This window comes from Melanostigma gelatinosum (genome assembly GCF_949748355.1).
Source record: "Melanostigma gelatinosum genome assembly, chromosome: 2".
NCBI classification, from domain to species: Eukaryota; Metazoa; Chordata; class Actinopteri; order Perciformes; family Zoarcidae; genus Melanostigma; species Melanostigma gelatinosum.
The window spans coordinates 28911777-28936386 of NC_136635.1; the positions used below are offsets into that span (position 1 = coordinate 28911777).

Genomic DNA, 24610 nt, shown 5'->3' on the forward strand with positions numbered 1-24610 from the left:
ATAGTTATGGTTCATTAGCATGTAACCACAACACTGGTGGTTGGTATGTTTATGAAATAGTGGATCTATTAGTAACGTGTGATATGAAGCGAACATACATGTGTGAGAGGCATCATTTTACCTGTAATGATGCCTCTCACATTTAATTCCTAAAGTCCTAAAAATGAAGTTCCCATTCAACAAAACTGTATTGCGTTCTGAGGGAAAAGTATTTTCTCCACATTTTCGTTTGTTTTTGACGTATAACAAATAAGTTCCTGCTCCATGTCTTTCATTGATATCATATTGTTTACTGTTTTATTTTGCTACTCGCCTCTCCTCTTGTTTTAGATCACTTCACTTCCTGCGTTTTCGCCTGTCCTTCCACTGTTCTCACTCACAGCCATTCACTACATATACCGGCTCACTTCCTATGTAACATGTCAGTCTGTCATCGTAGTTATGTTGTGTTCGTTTCCTGTTTCCTGTCTGCCGAACCCTCTGCCTATTTGGACTCTTTCACATGCTGTGACTTGTATAAATCACTCAAGTAATCCTGCTGCCTCCTCAACTCTCTGCATTAGGGTCCAATCCATGTTCAGTATTCCCTGGCTGGGTCAAACAAACACAGGACTTTCACCCACAAAACCGCTGTTCATGTCCCGTTAGAAGCCAAATGTCAATGTTGACTTATTTTCAATTGCGTCATTTAAATAACGTAACAAACATCCTTCATTTATCAAAAGCACAATGTTTTTACGAAACCTAACCAAGACGTTTTGTTGCATTCTTATTACTGGTTTTAATCTACGTTAATCGCATGTTGTACATGCGTACATACTATTGCATGCAGTATAGATTCCGGTTGGACATTGCGTCATAAAATAGCACCTTGAAATTGCACCTTCATGCTCATATATATATATAGATAGGATTGTAGGTCAGAATATCTAAGCATGCTGGCTTGCATAATGCGACCGGATTCAGTTGGACATCCAGGTATTTTGGCACACTGTATTTGATATATTATGTATTGGGACATACCAAATATGTTTCTGGCAACATATTTGTTATGGTAGTATTGGTATTGGAACACACAGTATGATCCGGCTTAAGCCCGGTTCACACTTAATGTGTGTAATTTGCCTTGCATCCACACTTAGCCAACAATTTCCATAACCAGTAACAGAGCTTTTTAAAAAACTCTTCAATGGCTGTTGTTTTTGGCTGGCAGTGAGCACCCCCCAAGGGCATCTGGAGCTGTTGTTTACTGGGTTGGCGTGCCCTTCCTCTGTTCATGTGGTTTACCCCAGCTTCTACGATTTTGACTCTGCAACTTTGTCCTGGTATGCAATTATCTGATGTCCAATAGAAACAAAACCAGTGAGGACATCTCTTCCTGTACCATGCCCCGTGTCACCTCCAGCCCTTTCTATATTCATATATTTTATTCCTCAGCATAGCTGATAAAGCAGGGCAGGTGTCATTAACATCTTTTGTATAAAACTGTGATTTTATTAAGGAGTCAAGGTGAATATTAAGTAACCGGACGCGCCAGATAGTTTGTAACACGGAACCATCTGACAAGCCGTCATTGAAAACTGATAGGAAAAGGGCCAGCACTTTCAAAAAAATACTTGGCAGGTGATTGGATGGACCATCTGTCAATCAAAATGATTGCCGAAGCCAGTCGAGAGATGAGCAAAAACACCATTTCCATCGATTCTGTGCTCTTCTTTCCATGAAGAAATATGCACCAGCTCTGATATGAAAGATGCTTTTGCTGCATCTACGCTCACCTAATGATGAGACGCCATTGTTGTTTTGAATTGTCACGTCATACACACACACACACACACTTAAACCACAGCCGTAGCTGCCAGTCGCTCTTCACAGGATGCTGATTGGTTCGGACACTGATGGTCTGGACACAAACGCATTACTTACAGCCTGACGAGATGGATCTTGGTGTGATCTCGTGCTCCTGTGATTTTCTCCCTGGGCAAACTGTATTATTTGTTATATTCCATGATTGTGAAGGTGTGTTCCTTTTTTCCTTTTAGAGCGACTACCTAAGTGCTTTTGATTGTAACGTGTAGCCTTTTAAGCTTTTATGTTACAGGCTCTTTGGCCTGTTTCTGCAGAGAACGCTCTGCAGAGAACTCTGTGTTCTGAGACAGAATTGCATTTTTACATTTTTTTATTTCTGTGTGTTCTTATTCTTTGCACGAAACCTCTGCAGGGCTCGAATTGATAGATAGAATACTTTTTGAACATGATTGAATTGGAAAAAAAGTAATTTTTTGTTGCTGAAGATTTGGTTTTACGTAGCTATCAGGAGATACGAACTGAAACCGAACTGAAGGTAGATTTATACTTATAGGTAATGTATCACTTTGAAGCTGCACGGTGGTGCCTTGATTTCTAAAGATATCAGAGCATATAAGGGACGATTGGTGTGAATGATGGAAGCATCAAAAAAAATTCAGCTCAATAGGGACATTTCTGCTTTTACTTTTCTCATTCATAACTTTCATATTTTTGGAAATATTTCACATATCATGGCAAAAAAACCCCAAAACATTGAAATGAATGGAAGAAATGTTCAGAATTGAGGCCAACTTTTAGGTAAAATGATTTACAATTGATATTCAGGTTTGGTCTGTGTGACCTGTGTGAATGTGTGATTTCAGCTGCTCGGGTCGGTCCAGACTTAATAAACAGTACGTCTTTCAGGTGTTGGTCGGACTCTCTTGGAAACTGGTCGGGTTGGCCCTATTTTAAGTTGTCACATCGATTCCAGTGAGCCAACATGCACAATAAAAGGGTCCAAATGGAACAGATCCACAATGTTACACATGTTTACCCTGCAGTGATATGTCAAAATGCTTGCTGTGAAAAGAGTATTACACCAGTTGTAGCTGCCTCTCGTTGGCTACCTATCAGTATAAGTCCCTAACAGCCACTGTATCTTAACAGGAAACTAGAAATGTACCTTGTTTTCATTGTAAAAGTGCTTAGACCACCTGACATTTAGCTTCTTTCATTGGTTACTCTATATTTTGCATCCTTCATCCCTTTTCCACTTTTCCAACTATCCATACTGCTTCAGTTGCTTTTTCATACATTTTCAACTCTTATCTACTTATTCATGCTTTGCTCGAACATCGAAATATTCCACATCATGTATTATTGCTATTATTCAACTTTTAAAGCTTTTCAAACACATGTTGATATCAGGCTGATGTGTCAGGTAAATACTAAACAAGGTAATGAACATAGAGGTCCATTATGTAAAATAAAGCACTGCTGAATGTCATTTGTCTCATCTGTGACTGAGTCCTATATCTCGCCTACTGTGGGTTTAATTTGACTCTTTGTTCTGCTCCGAGAAACTCTAAACTTTGGCCTCCATCTCCGCCAGGCAGCTAAGACCCATAGCAGATGAGCTTTCTCAGTGCTGTTTCCGCGGTCACTTCTGTTTGTGCCCAAATGGATGTCTCGCTCGCCTGTTTCCCGATAAAGGGTCTGCTGTTTGCACCACTTCTGCTGACCTCACGGTGTGCGAATGCGGGACGATGGCGGGCATTGTAATATGTTGACAAGCGCAAATTAAAAACAGCTGCAACATCCTGCAATCTGGAGAATGGGACTAAATTATAGAGCAAATCCGGCTGACATTCACGTTGCTGCCAGTTCATGCTCTCTCTGTCGCTGTCTGCGTCACTGTTTGGTCTCTTTGCACAGCCCTGATGCAGAAAGCATATGTCCAATCAGGGAATAGGTAGTCTAGTCTAGTTCTAGACGTTTGTGGAGCCTAAAGATCAGACAGATGTGACCCTGTCAGCAGGACAACAACAAAGTCAGAGACTTAATGTAGCAACATCACGCTTCTTCCTGGGCGAAGGCCACAAGTGCTGTGCATTTTAGCGATAAGAATATCAATACTTTCATTAAACTGAAGGAGAATTATCATGAAAAACTCACTTTTTTTAGTGCTTGTGCACATATATTTGGGTATCTACAGTGCCTACCAACCCACAATTTTGTTTTCGTGGGCTACCCAAAATCAGAAAACGTGAATTCAACGAGCCATTCACATTTCCTCGCCACTTTAACGGTTCTGGATCAGTGGTTACAGAATGCTGCTGTTGTCTACAGTCAAATTTTAGAGCACGGAACAGTGACCAGCATCCCAACGCAGACATAACACCACCCCCGGTATAGAACCCACTTGTAAAGGCGGAGCAGCTGGTGCATGCTGTGTAACTGCCATAATCACGGAGCACACACTGCTGTTTTCTCCCCCTCACCAGTTTGTGTTGTTGATGCAGGTAACCCAGACAACCTCACAATGTACACAAATTAGAGGCAGGCAGGAGAGGGCTGTGATTAATGGTTCTCAATAAGGCCGGGGACCCAGAGGAGAGAGGGCTGGAGCATCGTGCTGATAAATCCCAGGGATTCTCTGAGGCACGGAGGAGGTGGGAGGAAGGGAGGTCGATTTAGGGGGAGACGCAGGTGAATAGGGGGGGGGGGGGGGGAACAAATAAATATCAGGGAACTTCCTCAGTTAATTACTTACATGAAGACAATTACGTTTTGTAATTATCTTGAAAATATGTTTAAATATGCAAATGAGGCATTGTCATATTGTGTGCTAAGTTGCTTAAATTTGATCTTGTTGACATATTAGAGTCAACGGTTTTTACTGAGGGAATTTAGGATATCTCTTTGTATCACGAATCAGAAAATACTGTCGGCAAAACGTGTTTTTTCTTCATGTTTTAGGAGTTAAATGTTACATAAATGTGCGTGGGACTCCCCCGTCAATGCAGTGGAGCCCTTCCGCTCCCTGGGCTCCATCATATCCCAGGACCTCAAGTGGGAGCTTAACATCAGCTCCACCAGGACGGCTCAGCAGAGGATGTACTTCTTGCCAAAGACAATGATGGTGCATTTCTACACAGCCATCATTGAGTCCATCCTCTGCTCCTCCATCACGGTCTGGTTCGCTGCAGCCACCGCCAAGGACAAGGGCAGGCTGCAGCGCATCATTCGCTCTGCTGAGAGGGTGATCGGCTGCAATCTGCCGTCCCTCCAGGACTTGTTCGCTTCAAGGACCCTGAAGCGAGCAAGAAAGATTGTAGCCGACCCCTCTCACCCTGGACAAAAACTGTTTGTGCCCCGTAGGAGGCTGAGGTCCATCAGGACCAAGACCTCACGACACATGAACAGTTTCTTCCCGTCGGCAGTCGGGCTCATTAACAGAGCCCGGGTCCCCCACTGACTGTCATCCAGGACAAACTTATACCGGTCACTCCCCCGCACAGCCCTTCCATTACACTCGACAATGTTACACTACACTTAGATCTCACTGGTTTATAGTCCTGTTATCTGTTCGTTTGTGCACTTTATTTTATATTATATTTTACTTTATTTTATATTTTCTGTAAATTGAATATGTTTCTACTTTGCGCTGTTGATTGTTGTCAAACGCGATGCACCTCCCGTCACGTCAAATTCCTTGTATGTTCAACATACCATGGCAATAAATGGTTCTGATTCTGATTCTGAAATCCGGCTATAAATTATACATTAACAAATTCCTCAAACCTTTACATTTTAGACAATTATGAAACTGGAAAGTTTGGTGTATTTAAGTGTTACTCAAGTGGAGATTTCTGGCTCAGAATATCAGAAGAACCTCATTTTGTGAAAACAGCCTTTTAAGATATGTATTGTAATATTACATATATTTTGCAACATTCAAAATGTGAATAAAAATGTTAAACTACTAAATATCACCATGCAATTTACCTATTTAAGGACTTATATTAAGAAACTTATTTCTTTGTTTATTTTGTTTATTTATTTTTCTCTGAAATTGTATCGTTAAATATAAACATAAGGCATTATCGACAGACTCAAAGAGACAAAGTAGTAAAATAAACACCTAAATGTGTGTCGGATGTTTTCTTTCCAGGAGTCTGAAATGAAACATATGGAAGCAAAATAGCTCCATATCTCAAAAGTGACCAGTGCATGTCTTAGAAGCAAAGAGGGGATGCAGGACTCCTTTTGTTGTTGTCCGTGCTATTATACACATTCTTAACACATATATCCTGCAGGCTATGCAGATAATAGAATCGGTTCTACTTTGTCAGCTGCTGTGTTGTTAATAATCCCGTGAGACTGAGAATACTTTGAATAATCTCTACTGTGACAAGTGAGAGCAGCGATCCATTCCAGAGAATTCCCATATCCTGCACCCACCGACTCTCCTCTGAAAAGCCTTTTTCTCACCTCCGAAATTGAAAGTTTCTGTGGTCTGAGCGCGAGGGGGAACTTCACAGATTGATGGTTGAGGATATTCTCAAATGTTCGTTCTGCACTTCAGTTTAAAATACGTCGCTGATAAACACGCGTGCGTCCCACATTTGACTCCACGCGGGGACTGTTTGGACGCATTCAAACGCTGTAAACGGGTCTGTTTGTGCACCGAGGGAACCCCCCTGCTCGTGTGATGTGGACCGTTCCTCCTTTCCTCCACATGCAGGCGAGGTGAGAGCGGTGCGCACAGCGCCAGACGGACCAGAGCGGGAGATCGTGTGGATACGCAGCGGAGCGCACGGCTGAGGACTCTGTAGCGCAACTCCAACACAAATGGATATTTACGTGGCTTTGTTATACCTCTTCTTTTTTACAAAACCAGGTAAGAACACGCCGCGTGCCCCTCTTTTTTTTATTATTATTCTCTTTTTATTCATCGCAATGAGGACTTCTGCTGCGAGTGACGCGCGCTTCTTCGCGTCTTTTACCGCTTCCTCAGTTTGCACCTTGCGCGCGAGCGAGTCCGATTTGTTTTGGTAGTGTCTTCGGACTGCGGAGTATTGTTTTGTTTCCAATCACCTGCAGTTTGTTGAGTTGATATTTCAGAACAACCTGCATGCCGATAAGGTAAAAGAGATGTCACCTTTTCGTTTGTTTTACCTTGACGCGTGCGCACGTTGCACCTACAGCCCGTGGAGAACACAGGTGTCGGTGCGGACAGATGGCTATGCGATGCATATCAGTGGGCAGCATGAGCACAACTCTGCGTGTAAATGAAAACAGACACAGTCATTTGAAGCAGTGACCCTGTCTGTTTGTAAAATGATTTAGAACCCGCGTGAATCCTCTCTGCAGGCTGTTAACACCTCTCATCCTCATAACCTTGATTTCTCTCCCGCAGCTCTGGCTTTCGGATCCGATCCAGACTACCAGATTGATATCATCAATGAATTTGACCTGGCAAATGCCACCTATGGAATTACCCAAGTGGCGGGGCTCCACAACAGCACCAAAGCCTTCCTGTTTCGAGGTAACGCACGCACGCACGCTTCACAATCTCTTTTCCTCGTTAGTCGCGCTGCTCAAGTTCTGAAAACGTCTTTGTCTCCACTGTGTCACGGCTTCCTCGCACGCACGCGCACGCCCTTTTGTTTCGTTTAGTTAGTGCGGGCAAAGCCACGCAGCGCCACACCTTTTGGTGTCACAGTGTTAGCCAGGATGCTGACGGGGACCACTCCGGGGAGCCTCCTCTCATAATTAACTCCACATTTAATTTGTCCCAGGCAGCAGATGCTCGGGCTCTTTCTGGACACACTCGAGCGCTCCTGTCTGTGAAGGAATTCCACTGTTTCCAGTGTTGTTTGATCCCAACAACTGGTGGTTAATGGACGTCAGGTGCGAGGTCCCTGAAGGGCACGCAGCTGGTTTAGTCCCTCAAAGAAAGACAACAACACTATCCTATAACAAATGATGAAAGTCAAAGCCATAAGTCCCAACAGTTGATGTTGAGGGTGAGGTGCGTTCAAAGTGTCAGACAACTTTGCTTCGCTCACTGGCTTCTCTGCACTCTGAGAAGGACGCACAGTATTCGGAGGAGCCGCTTTAAGCAGAGGAGGAATTGTTCAGGAGTAGAAGAAGAAAGAGGGAAGAGTGAGACACCGTGAGGGACGTCGGAGTGGGACACCGTGAGGGACGTCGGAGTGACTGTTCGAGAGGAACTCACATTGTTTTAGTGATTAGTTGCTTGCTGTGTGCTTCCGTGTGTTTTGTTTCCCGCTTGGCTGCAGCTACAGAAAAAAAAAAAAAAACCTGTAATGGCGATTTTATTATCATATTTTAAACTTTTTCTATTTAGGTGATTCTTGTAATTTTTGAAAGCTCAATTTTCAAAGGCATGTGGGTATGATATTCACATTAAATTGGAGAGGTATCATAGTCAGGTCTCATCCTGTTCCAACCTGGACGGAAATGCAACGTTGGAGAGAAACACTGAGTCTTTCTTACTTTTCTGGCATGAAAATATTCAAATTCAAAAGATACTGGCACAAACACCAGCAGCTTGAATCCCAAATAAGCAGCACTGGGTGTTGAATACCGGCAGGGTGATCGTGTTTTGTGTGTGTGGATGTGGTTTTATTTTCTTGAGTGCTTGGCTCGATACGCCACTGGCTCTGTGTGAATGAAGTCGAGGTGGTTTGGCCGACTCTGACGAGGTGAAGCTGTCCAAGATTCAGTGCTGGAGGCCATGAGGGATACACAACCTCACTTTGTACTTGATACACACACACACACACTCACTCTCTCTCTCTCTCTCTCTCTCTCACTCTCACACTCTCTCTCACACACACACACACACATGACTACTCCAAGCTGCTGTCCCTGTGGTTTCAGGGCTCCCAGGGTCGAGGTGCAGCACCAAGATAGAGTGGGAAACAGGGGGCTAATCCAGTAGGGACAGTAGACCTGTGGGTGTTGGACGAGGATGCCTGTGTTGTGACCTATTTAACACTCTGCCCACCCTTGCGCTGCATTCATGGCCCTGTAACCCAGATGGCTCCACAGAGCACCCCGTTCTTTTACAAAGCGGAACAGTCGATGTTCGAGGTTCCAAAACACAGTCCGTGATTACCGGTCCAGTAGAAGCTGTGCTCGATTGGGTCAGCGATTATTCAAGAGGATTTATGTGCGCTGTGCGTAATCATGTTGTGCACTGAGCTCGACACCATATTTCATCTGTGTTGATTGCAGAAATTGTGGCGGAACATATTGTAATGCTGATCAAAGGGCTCGGAAAAAAAGGGCAAAGTGGTGTTCTAATTCGTGTCAACAGCACTGAGAGAGAAAGAGAGACGGCTCTGGCAGTGTCTTTGGCTGGAGGCTAGGACCAGTCTCTCCAGTATCCCAGTGATTCACAAACAGATGGTTTGTTTTTGGAAATAGATTTCTCCTCTTGAGTTTCCACCAGAGTAATGCACCAGTGCCAATTAATGAAAGGCAGACGAGTGCAGCCTCCCCGAATGCGTCCTTATCTGGACGTGTGATCCAACCTCTGCATTGAAAAGAAAGAGATAAATACTATCATCCCTACACTGTGATAGTGGGGTAACAAAGCTCATAAGATATTTGTTATTGTAGCGTGATTTATTTTCATGATTGCTTTACGTTGTGGGAACTTCTGTGATGTACTGAATGAAGTTTAGTTTGTCAAGAAGGGGGCTGACCTAGTTTTTCATCCTACATTGGAACCCAGATCGTCAACCTCACTAATCAGACACCCTCTCTGTCCCAATGGTGGTTTCCATTTCAAATGATTTCAATGTTGATTATCAGTTTGTATTTTGCTGTCCCACTGTGGGTACATTTGGGTCTGTTGATCTTTTAGTTTGGTCCAGAGTGAAACATCTTCAAACAACTTCAAACAGATGCTGGCAAATTGACGAGTACTTGGCTTCCCTCATCTAGAATGATGCTCAGTTCTCGGAAATACGACATTTAAAAAAATACCTGAACAACCATTAGATGGATTAGCATGAAACATTCTTGGTTCCCAGAGAACAGAACCTCTGGCTGCTGTCGTTCAGCTTCAAGCATTCCGCCTAAGAGCCCATGCATATTACAAGGTGAGGTTAAGCTACAGGCCCACTTGTTCCTAATATCTCAGACCCGAGACGGGACCTCAGTCGGGCCGTGTCTGAATTATATTCAGTCCAACTAGATCAGGAAGGGCGCCCTTCTATTGGTTTGTGGTGTTTGTGTCATTTTAACACTTTGCTACCAAGTTGATGTAACAATTCTGAAACTGTGACTGTACTTGTCAGGGCTCTAGACTAACGGCGCCCCTGTGATCCGCGGGACCGTAGAACGTTTTCCTTAAATATCCTACATTGTGAACAGCAAATCCCCGTTGATATCAGCTGGAGGAAAGCTAGTTAATGTTAACTGTCAGCAGCTGGTGGGCCGCACAGTCCTGATTGGCTAATTAACGGAGCTAATAGCTAACGTACGGAGGGTGCATTGAGTTAGGTTATGATGTGTTCAAGCTCTATTCAGCAAAAATGAGTATTGGGCTAAGGTAGATAATGACGTTATCATGTTGTAAAAATTAGGTTTGGACGAGAAACTTGAGGTGGATCATCAGTAGGGGTGTAACAATACGCGTATTGGTATTGAACCGTTCGGTACGAGGCTCACGGTTCGGTACGCATGACGAACCGAACAATACGTTTGAATAAAAATTTTTTTTTTTTTTTCTTTTCTTTTCTTTAAACCTTTATTTAACCAGGTAGTCCCATTGAGATGAAAAATCTCTTTTGCAAGATGTAAGTAACAATACAAGATGTAAGTAACAATACAAGATGTAAGTAACAATACTACATAACATTAAGGAGCAGTTTTTGTTTTTTATGCTTATGTGTTGCTAAGAAGACACCCCAGAAGATGAGTCACTCAGGTATAGTTCCATCATTGTTCAAAGTCAAAGAATAACTTAATGATGTTAGTTGTGATGAATGAATATATTTTAAAATCAAGTACATTTCTCTGGCATTTATAGTTTTCTACTGTACCGAAACGTACCGAACCGTGGCTCCACTGTATCGTACCCAACCCAACCGTGAGTTTTGTGAACCGTTACACCCCTAATCATCAGGGATTCATATTAAGGACCGTAACGTTAATAAAGGAGTGTATGTTGAAGTGCATGGGATTTGTTTTTTACCTTGGTATCAAATTGGCGATTGAGAATCGTGGAGTTTCACTGGTATCAGTATTTGCTTCTATGTTTCTGGTATTGTGACGTCGCTCTGTCTAAAACTTGGAGTGGATCCAAGCACTTTTGGTCAGCTTTGATCATCTGGTACGTCCTTTTCATAACAGGAGAAAAATGTGTTCTTGGAGTGTGATGTGAAATGTGTTAATTGGTGCCATTGTTGGTGTTAAATTCTTTATTTGGATGTGTTTAGGTTGACCTCATTTTGAATCTCATCTAATGTTTTTCATGCATCTGTTTCAGACCAAGCTATAGTTAGATTTGTGAAAGTTGAACTTTGAGCAACTGAGTCTGACGGTGTAGAGCTGAACTAGACCAGCTGAGTCTGTGATGTCCTAAAATGACCACCATGCTGAGGATAAATCCTTTCATTTAGGGAACAACATGACCTTTCTCTTAATGCCAGACTCGGGACAAATTTTACCTTTTTTTTTATACCACTGTATAAAGATAAAGATCTTAATTTTTCATCCATCCAGCAATCAAATTTTACGGTTTTACAGGAAGTTAAACCCTTTAGTTTGAGGACACTTTTTGTCCCAGACAGCAATTTCAGCAAGAATCTGGAGAGCAAACATGGCTGAAAATACCTTTCAAAAATGATTTAAATACTAATCTACTATGTTTGTACTGCATGATATTGCACTGATGTGGCTGTGAAGGAGTTTGAAGATCTGGGTATTCTTTATTGTGTTTTAAGGTAATGAATCATAAGCTGAATGAAATATTGTTTGGCTCATCGTCACATGACCAAAGTCAAAATATGATAATCCATTTTCAAGTAATATTCCCTCATTTGTTTCTTATCTTCCTGTCATGTGAGATTGCTTCTTGAAATATTTTCAATAATAGCCATAAAGCGCCCGAAGTCTATTCCAATCGTTTATTTCCTGGTGATTTAAATCCTCTGAAGACCGTTTCAATGAACAGATTGACAAACAGCTCTGGTCAGTATAGATCCCTCTGCTCTTCATTGACTCTCTTACTCAAAATCATTAATGTTAAACAGTTAAATGAAAAAAACAAATGCAGCCTTGATCTTGATATCCCTGAGATCTATAACACGCCTCTCATCAGCCTTTTCCTCCAATTATCCTGAACATACAACAACTCTGCAGTCTTCAGGGCTGAAATGGTTGTTAACTAACGTTTAATCGACCTTCCTGTTGATTCCAGACAAAACCTTTTTTCCAACCTCATTTAAAGCTGAAATCCACACTTAAACACCCCACTGCTGTCTGACAAAGAGCTACAGCTGATGCACATTGCATTTACACCAAGATGTTCCCAGCAAAACTACAATGGACTTTAATTGCAGGAAAAATGTCAGCAATGTAACACATCAACTACGGATGTCAGGTTGTGGTGTCAGCCCTTCAGAATTAGAGAGAGACTTTGCATTGATGTTTAACAACCATGCAGGGAGAAATCCTTTGTGAGAGTGAAACACAGTAAACGCTCCAGATTGCAATTTGAGTTAAAAGAAGGGGGTGTGCAGTACGTCCTTGTTGACTAGGAACTCGGTCACATTTGTTCCCTTTATTTACAATCAGTTGACAGTAATGGCTTCAAGCCCTCAAACGCTATTCTAGGAAATCCAGGACATCACTCACTGATGTATAGGTATTTAGAGAGAAAGTGTACATTCAAACACGCCACTGAGTAGTTCAACATTGCTTTCTTGTGATCCCACTCTCATGTTTGTCCTTTTTAATGTGAGGCTACAGGAGAAACTCACTAATTCACACATTACATCTTGTTGGTTCAGTCCGTACACAACAACCGATGTGTAAACCGACGTGTAAAATGTCTCTGTTTTACAGGAACCTGTGTGTAAACCACTATTTATTGTTTTCTCATTTAGGTTTTTGTACTGATTAAACAAACAAGATTTAACGTGTTGATTTAATTAGTGAGTTTAAGAAGTGATGTTTTTTTTTATTACCAGGTTTTATTATGGTGGTTTATCCAAACAGCAATAAGCTCTTTTAGGATTTCACTCACACAATCTATAACTGACCCACAGACAAAAAAGAACCGCAAAAGTGTCCCAATCCAATTGAATAGTAACTTGTATCCAACAGTGAGTAAGTAAGGCAGTATTAGTTTATTTGATCTGTTTCCCATTCCGCTGACTGTCTCTAGCTCAAATATAATCTTTCCAATTATCATACTAATTGACCCCTGGCAAAACCCGCCCCCTGCTGCTACTCCGCCAAGCTGTCAGAGTTACCGTGGAGTAACTGCCAGTAACTGCACTCACGAAATGAATATGATCAGATGTGATTTCAGAGAGAAGCAGACAGAAGGGTCTACAATGTGTTGTATCCAGGATGGATTTATCCAGTATGTCAAACTGATTCAGCAGAAAAAAAGATAAAGATAGAAGCTGAAGTCTACAGATCACAATTTAAAAGTGAACCTCCCCTTCAGCTAGAAGACAATGAAATTAAGGATTGACACCGTTTCTTTAAATCCGTGTAGGTCATTATTTACTGCTACGATCATCAAAAAACAAAAGCAGCATGTGTATACATTCAGTAGCCTTTAGCACTTCTATGCAACCCAGGCTGGGTTGCATAGAAGTGCTAACGATAGTTACACATGTGCTACCGTACTCTGCTAATGTTAGCGCCACAGGTTTATCTCCTGTCAACCGCTAACATAAATAAAAGTCAAAACATCATTACTCTAGCTCCCCTCCACTGCAAACTGGTGATTGCACAGCTAGCTAACATGTAGATTATTGTTCAAATTTGAAGTCTGGATAATTCTGGATAAAGCTGGCAAAGCTGCATTCCTAATCACTCAACCTGTGGTTTTCATTAGATAATGATAAGATCAAATATTATGTGAAATACATTTGACTGAAATGAAAAAATGATGGTTTTGGCTGGAATAGATTCATTGAAATGGATACTCTGATGACTAATAAAGGACATTTTAACAGATTAAAAAAAATAGCTGACAATATTAAGAAAGAAAACATTTTGACTGAACAAAATGACGAAATATTGACCAAATTGTTACAAATTTTCATCGACTAAAGCTCTTTTGAGTCGTCGTTGACTAAAACTAGACGAAGACTACGGAGGATAAAATTACTTAAATGTGATTAAAACTAATACACATTTTTGTCTAAAGGCTACGACTAAATCAAGAATAGCTGCCAAAATGAACACTGTCAGTCCTATTTGCACCAATCACACAGGAAAGTAGTCAATTATAGAAAAATAAACACTGAAACCAAGTGTTGAGTAAGAGGCAAATCTCACTACTTCTCAGCAAACTACTCAGAGGTAGATGCAACAGGTTTCTCACTACTTCTCTCGCTTAAAGAGTTTACTTTGTCGATGCCTTTTCAACAGAAGCATTTTTAATGACGACGAATGGTAATAATAATGGTCTCTAATTGCAGATGGGGAAAACCGATTCCCTGAAGTTTTAAAGGCTTAATTGAGGCAGGGCCAGATTGATTGCAATAATTACTGTCCTTGAAAACACTGAAAAGAAGAGCTCCTAATTATCTGTAACAGTGGATGTTTTCGTCTCTGTCATCTCCCAACAATCAGGGAGTGTGTCGTCGAAGCTCGGCTCTGATACCTCGCCAGATGGCAGCTACCGGGCTATTTTATCATCATTTTAATCTAATAATTGAATGCTAATTGGCTTGTACATTCTACATGTAAACACTCAATCAACATGTGACTGATTAGTAAAAGAAAGAAAAAAACACTTGCTGGCTCCACGGTCTGCCTGTGTGCCTCTCCTGTCATGAGGACCTGGAAGATAGGATTAGGCAGTTCTCGCATGACACCATACAATATATTAGGGGTGCCCTGGTAGCCTAATAGTTTAAACACATACCCCATAACGGCAATTGTTCAAATAAGGGCGGGAGAATAAGATGCTGTCCTCCCAGAAGTCTCTCTTTCGTGGCTGACAAATAACGGCTGAATAACGTCCCATCATGCTGGTGATGGTGATACATGTAAGTCCGAAAGACCGAATGACAGAATTGCAATGATCTTTCAAATTCATGGTGTGATTGTCTCAGGGAACCGTCGGTGGGTATGTGCTTATGTATTCGACCATGCAAAAAACCTCTCTGATAAAACCACACCCAACACCACTCGCTAACGACACGTTGGCCTCTTATCAGTTGAGCCTTAAAAGCTGCAACGATGACCTGATGAAGACACGGATGGATGAAGGTTCAATCCATCAAAACAGGCAGCTCGCTCGCTGTCGGTTAGATAAAGGGATACAACATGTAAATCATTGTTTAACCTGAATGATGAACACATTAACTGTTTGGCTTTGTACCTCGTAACTCTTCATGCTTTTTGTTGCATCTCTTACATATGAGTTCCATTTCACCACCAGTTTTCTCTCCACCAGGTTAACAACACAGGCCGATAAATCCACGTCTCACTGCAGGTCTCCTTTCCTCTGAGCGTATCAGCGCTGCGCATGTTACTCCTGTTTTAGAAAGTCAAAATATGCCAACCTTTGCTCCACAGTGAAATGTTATCATGTTTGTGTCAGGCGATTGGGCAGGCAGAAGGTTTGGCTCCACTCGAACGGATCTGTCTGTTCCCTCACGGTGGAAATGAGACTGAGCTGCATGCAACAAAATGGAAAAAGGAAAATGGCAAATTAAAGAGCCACATTTAGCTCACAATTGCAGATGCTGCAGAGGAATTAAACAGCAGGTGGTTTAAGAGGGAGAAATAGGTGGTGACACATTTTTTCGAACTCTTGATTGAGCACAAATAGGGCAACGGCACAATGTGACCCAAACACAATTTGCTTGTGGTTTAAAGTGTGATTGGCTAGAAACAGCGGTTTCACTGAAGTCTCATTCTCTCCTGCATCCATTTTGTTGCTATTTATACCTCCCCTTCTGACTGCAGAGTGGAGTTGGGTTGCATATGTCACAGAGCCCCATGCAGGCAGGCCCGAGAGGCTGTGGGCAGTTCACGAGCCGCGAGCTAAGCCAGGCTACGACTCTTAAAGTCCACTGCGCACAGTCCCTGCCCCTGAATCCAACGGAGGCTATCAAACCTTTCATCTTTTATGTATGAGCTTCCTGGCTGTCCTACTGCTGGAGGAGGCGAGACACTGGTCCCACCTCACAGGAACCTCAGCGGAATTATTCCATCTGAATTATTCATCGCACATGAGGGCGATATCTTTTAAAGGGACAGACGTGTCTCCATTGCCGCCCCCCCCCCCTGCTGTCACATTAACGGCAACGTAGAGAAACAATGTCCAGACAAACGTGCCCTCTGTTAGATGTGGGAAGCAACATCTCACCTGGCACAGCCAGACCTAAAATCCACATAATTGGTCCGGAGTATCACAGCCTCCTGGGAACACGATCAATAGCAGGGATTTACAGCAAAGGAACTATTTCTGGCATTGAAGAACTACAGTGAAGCTGCCATCTGCAGTTTCTGATCCAAACTGTGGAATTCTCCCCCTCTTTTACCATCCGTTGAGTTTTTTTTAAAACACTCTTGGTTGTGGTGGGAATTATCCAAAATCATCAGATCACATATTTGTTTTTGCTTTACCCAGACGTTAAGGTGGACCCGCTATTCTTCTGTATGTGACAAGCCGCTGTTATTGTCTTTGTAGTATTTATTTTAACGGATGCACAGCCAATTATGAACATCCCTGCTGCAAAGAACTATGCTCGCTTTGTGTCGACAAAACGTGAGAAACATCCGATGAAAATAGAAAGGTATTGTCAGAAGTGAAATGGTATCATGAAGTACTTATATTGGTACTCGGTATTGGCAAGTATACTCACATATCAGTAAAACAGCAGTATTGGTGCATCCCCGCTTCCTCATCATATAACCAGAGTTCTTCCTCAGCTTGAGTTGGCTGCGATCGCTCCCCTGCTCTGTATTTACTTCACGCTCCTCCATGTCTGCTCTAGTAATGTTACCTTGCCAGCAGCGGCTTTCACAGGATTCTTTACTGGTGTGGCTGTGGAATCTTTACATTTTTTATTTCTTTTTAAATTGTTTAAATTATCTGCTTTATCTTTTCAATATTTTGTAGTTGCTCTTTCCTCACGATATAGCATATCCTGACCTATATGAAAGGTAAATAAAGTGTATTTTCTCAGATTTTTTGTTTATTATGAGATGTCCTTCCACATCTTAAAGATCTGTTAATGGATGCAGTTTCTAAGATTATCTCTAATCATTGTAAAGCGTGGTTGTTGACCTCGTAGGTCTGAGTCATCCAGCTCACTCTGGTGTGCAGCACACAAACGCGTACACATTCGTAGTAAATAGTTACAGCGTTCAAAACAACACCACGTATTGCAGCTCCCTACAGAGTTCACTGCACAGAAGCAGGCTGGATCGCTGGCTCCTTTTTATTCCTCCGATATGTTACATTGTAAGTTTTTCAGCACCAAATTGTGCTGTTTTTTGCTCTCACGAAAGTTACAAGTTTATAATTGACCGTCTGGAAAGTAGATGCAATCGTGCGTGATCATGCACTCAAAGCCCCCTCTAACGTCGGGCTCACACAGAGAAATGCCATCTGCAATACGACGCGCTCATTTTCAAAATCCTCTGCTTGCATGACTGGAAAGTGGCACACTAACCTCAGCGTGGAGCAATTAAACTCTGTCTATTTATCGCTGCCTCAAACTGTTTGAGGAAGGTGCAAGAATGAGCCTTCAGCACCTTCCTATCTCCATCAGAAGCCTGATATAATTAGCCCTGCTTTGTCCTGCCTGGAGCCATTGTCTTTGTTTTGATGCTATCATAGGCACGCTGTAATTGCGTTCACTATCACTCCGGTGGCTTTATAACCTATCATAGATTGGAATTGGAATTTGGCTCTGTTGCGACTAATTGCAGCTAATGACATGTTGGTAGCGCGAGGATATGAAGTAGGATGCGTTCTACTCTAGCAGCCACAACTTCACTACCAACAGAATCAATGTTTCGCTTCTAGCGAGCCATTTGACTTTGCTGTTGGACGGTAGTGTGTCGTCGGTTATGACATTACTCATGAATCCCATCATAGAGAAACATGAATCAGCTTCTGGAATGTGCATGCTGTTCATAAAAAATATATTACCTGACCCTACACAGCATATATATTGATGTTAAATTGATGATTAAAAGCTAAGACACATAATCTCACCGACCACACACAATGACAGGCAGGCCAAACTGTAAAATGTTCTGCTTTCGTCTCATGTTTTCTTGCTACTTTTTCTTTTAAATTGAATAATCATAATAATATCATGACGTTAACCTTTGAGAGAATACGATCTCCAGCCAACAGCAAGTCGTTTAGTTTTTTTACCCCTAAGATAATCACGACGAGATAATCACAATAAATGCAAGCTATTAAATGTCTTGATTAACACTGAACTGAAATATAAAATGCTCATATTTTTAGAGCCCATAAAGTCAAGATGCTGAGTCTGTCAGGGTAAATCTGTACATGAACAAAGAAAATGTATTTGTAAGGCATTTAGTGAGTTGTAACCTCATAGTTTCATGCCGGTGTATTCTTATACGTCTCCACTAAATACAAATATACATCTCGCCATTTAATATTTGGCCTCTTGCTAATGTGTTCTTCCACTCACTGACAGCTCACAGATCTAGAATGTATCTGGCATACCTTGACAAGCTGTTGCACTCGCCTGCGCTTCCATTGCCAACGTATGTGCAGAGGGAAAGTATGTTGGGATGGCATAGTTGCACTTGGCTGGTAATCCACCATACCATAAGATGCAACCGCGGCAGCTTCAAGGCAAAAGGTGTCACGGACAACCTTTTAAAGTCAAGCCGACGCCTGTAACACGCTGGAGCAAGCGCTGAGCATATCGCTGTTGCCATGCGAACACCTCGCCAAACCTATCCTGCGGGTTCTCCTGTTTCAAGTGCAAATTAAACTTCACATGCCTCTGGAGGCTGACAAAAGTTTTTCTTAAAGGTCTTAAGAAAACAGTTTCAAACAGGGGGGAGGTGGCCACAACTGGCACTTCTCCTGGTTTCCATTAGGTTGACAGGTATGGATTTGTCAGACGTCAGCTAACATTTGCAGGTTGTCAGATGGATGCAGCATCCTGTTATGCACCTTAGTGTCTGTGGTAGTCACGGTGTCACTTTTAGCTGAAAGGGTTTGGGTGGGTGTGTGCATGTGTATGTTTGGTGACCAGTGCTTTTTAAAATGGATGGTACAGAACGTTAGAAAATAAACAAAAAACAGGAATAAAAGTCACAGTTGTCTCTTTTTAGTCTGGGGTGGTGGTGGCACTGGCAGACTTTGAAAACCCCTGCATTATAAGATGTCTGGAGTATCAGAGTTGATATTTTGTCCTGATGGTGGTGTTAGATAAAAGCTTGAGGTGTGTCCAAAATGGAAAGGGTTCAGCTCCTGGGAAGCATGAATGTGCCCAGTAGATGTCATTAAAGCCAGGCTAATATCAATGCTTGAGAGCAATAAACCAGCTTATATGATGTTTTTTTGACATAATAAAGGCTATAGAGCTGTAACGCTACGCAACAATTCCAGTTCAGTATGAACCTAGGTTTTAGAATCATGGTTCGGTACGTTTTCACTCAAATATGTTTCATTTATTTAGAAAATTCGAACCATTTGACAGTTGCTCGTTGGCCATCATTGTTATATTAACAATTACGGCAATGAAATTAATCAAATAATACAAAAGAAACAAATAACAGAAATGTCTAATGTAAATGTTATGTAATTTAAATGTAACCCAATATGTTATGGCAAATCTACACATTAGATTTAGATATTTTGTGCGTTAAAGCAAAGATCAGGAGCATCATCAAAAGTATACATTGAATATCCTGATAATGTTTCATGGCTGAATAACAGCTATCGGTATAAGTGTTGGATGAACTGAAGAACCTTCCATCTTTGACATTCTTCAGCCCAGCTGCTCTGAAGGTAAAAATGCTGATTTTGTTTCGACGATGTCAGCATTTTGTGTTGGTATCATTAGCATCATAAAACCAGCGACACTTTTTTTGCTCTAAAATGAATACAATAACATTGCAATTGAATTTAAGTTGAAACTAAGTACACAGACTAGATTTACAATCAGCCACTGCAGTGAGATGCTGTTTTATACAAAATCATGAAGTAGTATTCTCTCTCTTTGTCTCTTTCTTTATTGGCGGGGCAGCTCGTACATTCAGCTGCTGGGGAACTGCGATGAAACATTTAAAGCACATACACAATGTGTCTTCATCTAACCTTAACTAGGCCTGTAGAAGCAGTGCAATAGGCCGGCAATGTTGACTCGTATCCACACAGGTGTGGACTGGAGACCAACTAGGATGATGACAGAAGTTTTGAAGAACTATCAGAATAACTCATTTGGTTCCAAATAGATTTTTAGTTTTATAGATAAGTGCTGAATGTTTAAATCTGTCCTTCTGCGGTGTGAAGTCACGACATTGATGGAAGTTCTGTCCTTAAAGTGATACTCAACCACGTAAGCTGTTCTGATGATCAAACACAATCCCCTGTAGGCTTGAAAGGGGGCATTAAAGGACAATGGATTCCAGTTGTGACCAATGTTCATACCAGAGGAGATATGGACATGTGTGTGTGTGTGTGTGTGTATATACTTATACTTATATATATATATACCTGTACCTTTAACACATTCACGTGTGTCAGTTTTCTTTCTATACCGTGGATAAGGAAATGTATGCGGTGTGATAACTCGTACAACCCAACTTGAATGTACAGTCACTACGCTGGCTTTTTGCGAGTCAGCGGGAGAGAGGAAAGATAACAAACACATTAGCATACCAGTGTATATTTTCCAACCTGAACTTGGCATCCCTCACTGGTGCAACCAAATAATTATTCACACTCACACACTCTTAATTTCTACTTGGATATGCAGCGACATGCTCGCACTTTAGGTTGTTGTAAAGGAGCACAGCGCTGCAGCACTAGTAGGCTGAGGTGACCAAAACACAGCCAAGTACAGTCAAGAAACAGATTTGAGGGGCTTCATACGCTGATCCATTTTTATGAAACAGACACCGATCCATACAAATATGGATCAGTTCTTGGGATCGATACTAATCCTTTAAAATAGGGTTGCAACTGATCATAAAGCTCACGGCATAAGCACAATAGAAAAAGGGAGCAAAAATAACGTTTAGAGATCCACCGATCTCGCTTCATGCCGATCATTGATGACCCATATTGGATTGTTTTTGTTGTTTTGATGATGTTCTTGATGTTATAATTTACCTTTGCCCAATAGTCATTTTTACTGAATAGAGCCTGAACGCATCATAATTGAACTGAATTGAACCTCCGTTACTAGCTTTATCAGGGATCGGGGAATAAAAGGCATGAATGCCGATCTCCTGATTGCATATTTTTGCTGAATATCGACAGTCAAATTTGATCTATGATGGTTGATCTAGGGATTAATTCACTGTTCATGCCGAACCGCGAGGGTGAATCTGTACGGATCACGATCGACAACGGTCTGTTACACCACTGATTTAAAATATGCCTAGATCGGCCCTTATATAGAGCATAAGGACGGATACTGATCCACTAAAAGTTAAAACTTTCAATGTTGTTTTCTGTGGTTCCACCACTTGCACTAAAATAAAGCAGTTTGCTGCCTCTCAGTCTGCAGTCAGGCCAGTTTGTGGCCACTGAAAAGTCTCCACTCAGCAGGTTTACTTCAAGCAAGTGCCATTTTCTTGGAAGACCACTTTCAGGACAAATGCTGAACAAACCTGAAAGTCCTGCAGGTCAGGCTGATTGGATGAAGTTCTGATGTTCTGGGTGACTGAATATTAATATGGACGTGCACTTGTATGTCTTAGAAATGTCAGAATAATATCAGTAATATATCGGTTACCTTTGATGTCCTCAGTCCACTAAGAAGAATTCTAAGTTAACAAGAAGGAAAATTAGTTTTCCTCAATCAATTAAATTCATTCATTTTCATTCAAAGTATTCTCTTTGAACTAAACGCTATTCATTTGCAAAACAAGAACAGGGCTCTCATTTTGGAACACGGCATATTTTAAATGATTGAAACTGAGTCAAACTGTAGATTTCATTTTGCTTAATATATATATATGTATGTTTTCCAGCTAAAAGTTTCAAACTTGGACAATCTTAGGCCTGATTTGTGTGACGTAAATGGAAGGTGGATGGATGATACGTTTTGGCACACGAACTGTAATAGTGTGTCAAAATGTAGTCCTTCGAATTATCTGGACCCCTGGTTGGATTTAGATGAAATCTTGAAAGATGGCGCATTTGTTGCTGAGTGCTTTCAGTTTGTCTGCAGCATTTGTGGAGGACAGAGTGTTTGCTTTGTACTTGTTTAGTGGCGTGTGAAAGAAGGTCTGAGGCTCTATTAGCCGCTCAGAACCAACGTCAATTGGTTGTGCATAACGACATGGATGCGGAAGCAAACAGAAAGAAAAAAAAGAACTTTCAAGTGAAGGATTAAAGGACGCTGGATTTAAAAATTAAAAATCGGCGCATTGACTGCAACACGAGGCGAGACGTCATTTTGTTTTAGTCAGGGCTCGAGGAGGTAGAGCCAGAGCAAGACACAGTTAGAGATGCTGCTGCTCTTCCTGACTGGAAGCTTTGCATGTCTTCCAGTTGTGTCTCTGAGGCAAGACAGAGAGCTGAAAAGTGAGAGGGGCTTTGAAGGAGACAGAGGAAGGCTTATTCAGTCTTCTCGCTAAATTAATTTGGCTTGTTGTTTGCTTCAAAGGCAGCCAAGAAGTAAGAACATGTAAGAAAGCTATATGCTCATTTTAGAAGTTAACCTATAATTCACAAACATTTGTGGTGGACCGTGTTTGTGTGAGTCTTGTGTTGTTAACCAACGTGTACTTAGTCTTAAAAAAAAGACCAGTTAAGCATAGTAGCTTGCAGTGTCACCTGTGTGGTGTTGGCATGTTCTCGTGTCAACAGGAGATTCCTCTGAGAGCTTTGGTTTCCTTCTACCCTGAAAGGCATCGTAGGCCTCAATCACTACTGAACATCTCATCTCATGGTGAAATACCATTCGGTGTTAATAGGAATGTCTCGATCCGTTTCGGGGCCGATCAAGGTGTCGGTGTTGGCTACTAAGGTATACAGAGCCCGATCCCATCCTTTGTTTTAAGTCAGCTGTCACACACGTTTTGTTTTTCTCACGAGGCATTCATGCCCCCAATGCAGCCGATGTCAAATCTCGGCCGCCTCGCCTCCTCAGCGAAAAACACCACCCGACACAAACGACAGCAAAATGCAAGATCACACTGTGTATTTATGTTATTTATCTCATTTATGTGTACTTGTTTGGTTTCAGCTCAGTGTGAGATAGAGATGCTTACAAGCCTTTTTTTTTTTCCTTGTCGAAGTCAAGACTCAAGTCTTTGGTCACAAGTCTGAATCAAGTCTCAAGTCTCTTTTGGTCGTAATGAACGCTCTGTCATGCCTTCGTGCCATCCGGTCTGATTAGAACATGGCATGGCTACATTTAAGGGATTCAAAGCATGTCCTGTTTCATCACTCTTCTATCTATAAGCATACAGGATCAGCATTGACTAGTTGTTTGATACAGCACCTTAAACAGGCTATTTGCCATGCAATATGAAAAAACACACAATGGAAAATGTTCGGTTATTTTCACTAACTGCAAGAGTAAAGCCGTGTCGGACAATTGAACTGGGACTCCTACTAATGACATCATATGATCTACTTTAGCTTTACGTCCCTCTTGCCTCTCAAACCCAGAGATGCTTTCAAGCCTTTTTGTTTTTGCAAGTCCAAGTCAAGTCTCAAGTCATAGAGGTGCAAATCCAGGTCAAGTTTGAAGTCTGTGCGTGTGCGACTGTAGTCCAAGACCCCATCTCTGCAGTGAGGGAGTATCGTGTGTTTCGCTGTCATCAGCGGTGCATGGTGTTGGACCGCGGCCAGACACAGGCGAGCAAAAAGCCACGAAGAGTAATTTATTCATGGAACCCAAGCAAAAGATATACAGACGACGAAAATACACACTCGATGTACTGACGATCAAAATACACACTTGCAGGTATTCAACTGTCAAGGTATTCAACTGTTAAGCATGTACATTGGCTTGATTTTGATAACTTGAATGTACAGAGTGTACAGTGTGCGCTGTGCAGCTGTATTATCTAGAAAATTGAAGTATCGGATCGGGACTCGGTATCTGCGGATAGTCAGTTGGATGGGGGGGGGGGGGGGGGCAAAAAGCTTGATGAGGACAACCCGTCCTAAGAATATGCTGCCATGGAACAAGGCATTGGCCTCTGAACTGGAGTTTCACTCGGACTAAAACACCATTCAGACAGGTTTTATTTCTCTAAGTCATGTCATTTGCAGTTCAGTGGTTTTAATCCTGTTTGGAGAGCATATGTGGGTGATTTTCCTCCACCTGCTCCAGCATTAATTACACTCTGAAATACACGTTTCCGCTGCAGTTGGTCTGTTGCTGCA

General features: G+C 41.8%; 1 protein-coding gene across 1 annotated transcript in view; it reads left to right on the forward strand.

Annotated features, from left to right (window-relative positions):
- Nucleotides 1-6505: 6505 nt before the first annotated feature.
- Nucleotides 6506-24610, forward strand: part of LOC306794967 (protein kinase C-binding protein NELL1-like) — a gene marked incomplete at both ends in the record, with an annotated part of 180531 nt that continues 162426 nt past the window's right edge. Inside the window, 5 exon segments of the mRNA XM_079293263.1 lie at nucleotides 6506-6521; nucleotides 6524-6580; nucleotides 6583-6625; nucleotides 6627-6694; nucleotides 7214-7342. Of these exon segments, the coding sequence (XP_079149389.1) occupies nucleotides 6506-6521; nucleotides 6524-6580; nucleotides 6583-6625; nucleotides 6627-6694; nucleotides 7214-7342 (313 nt within the window).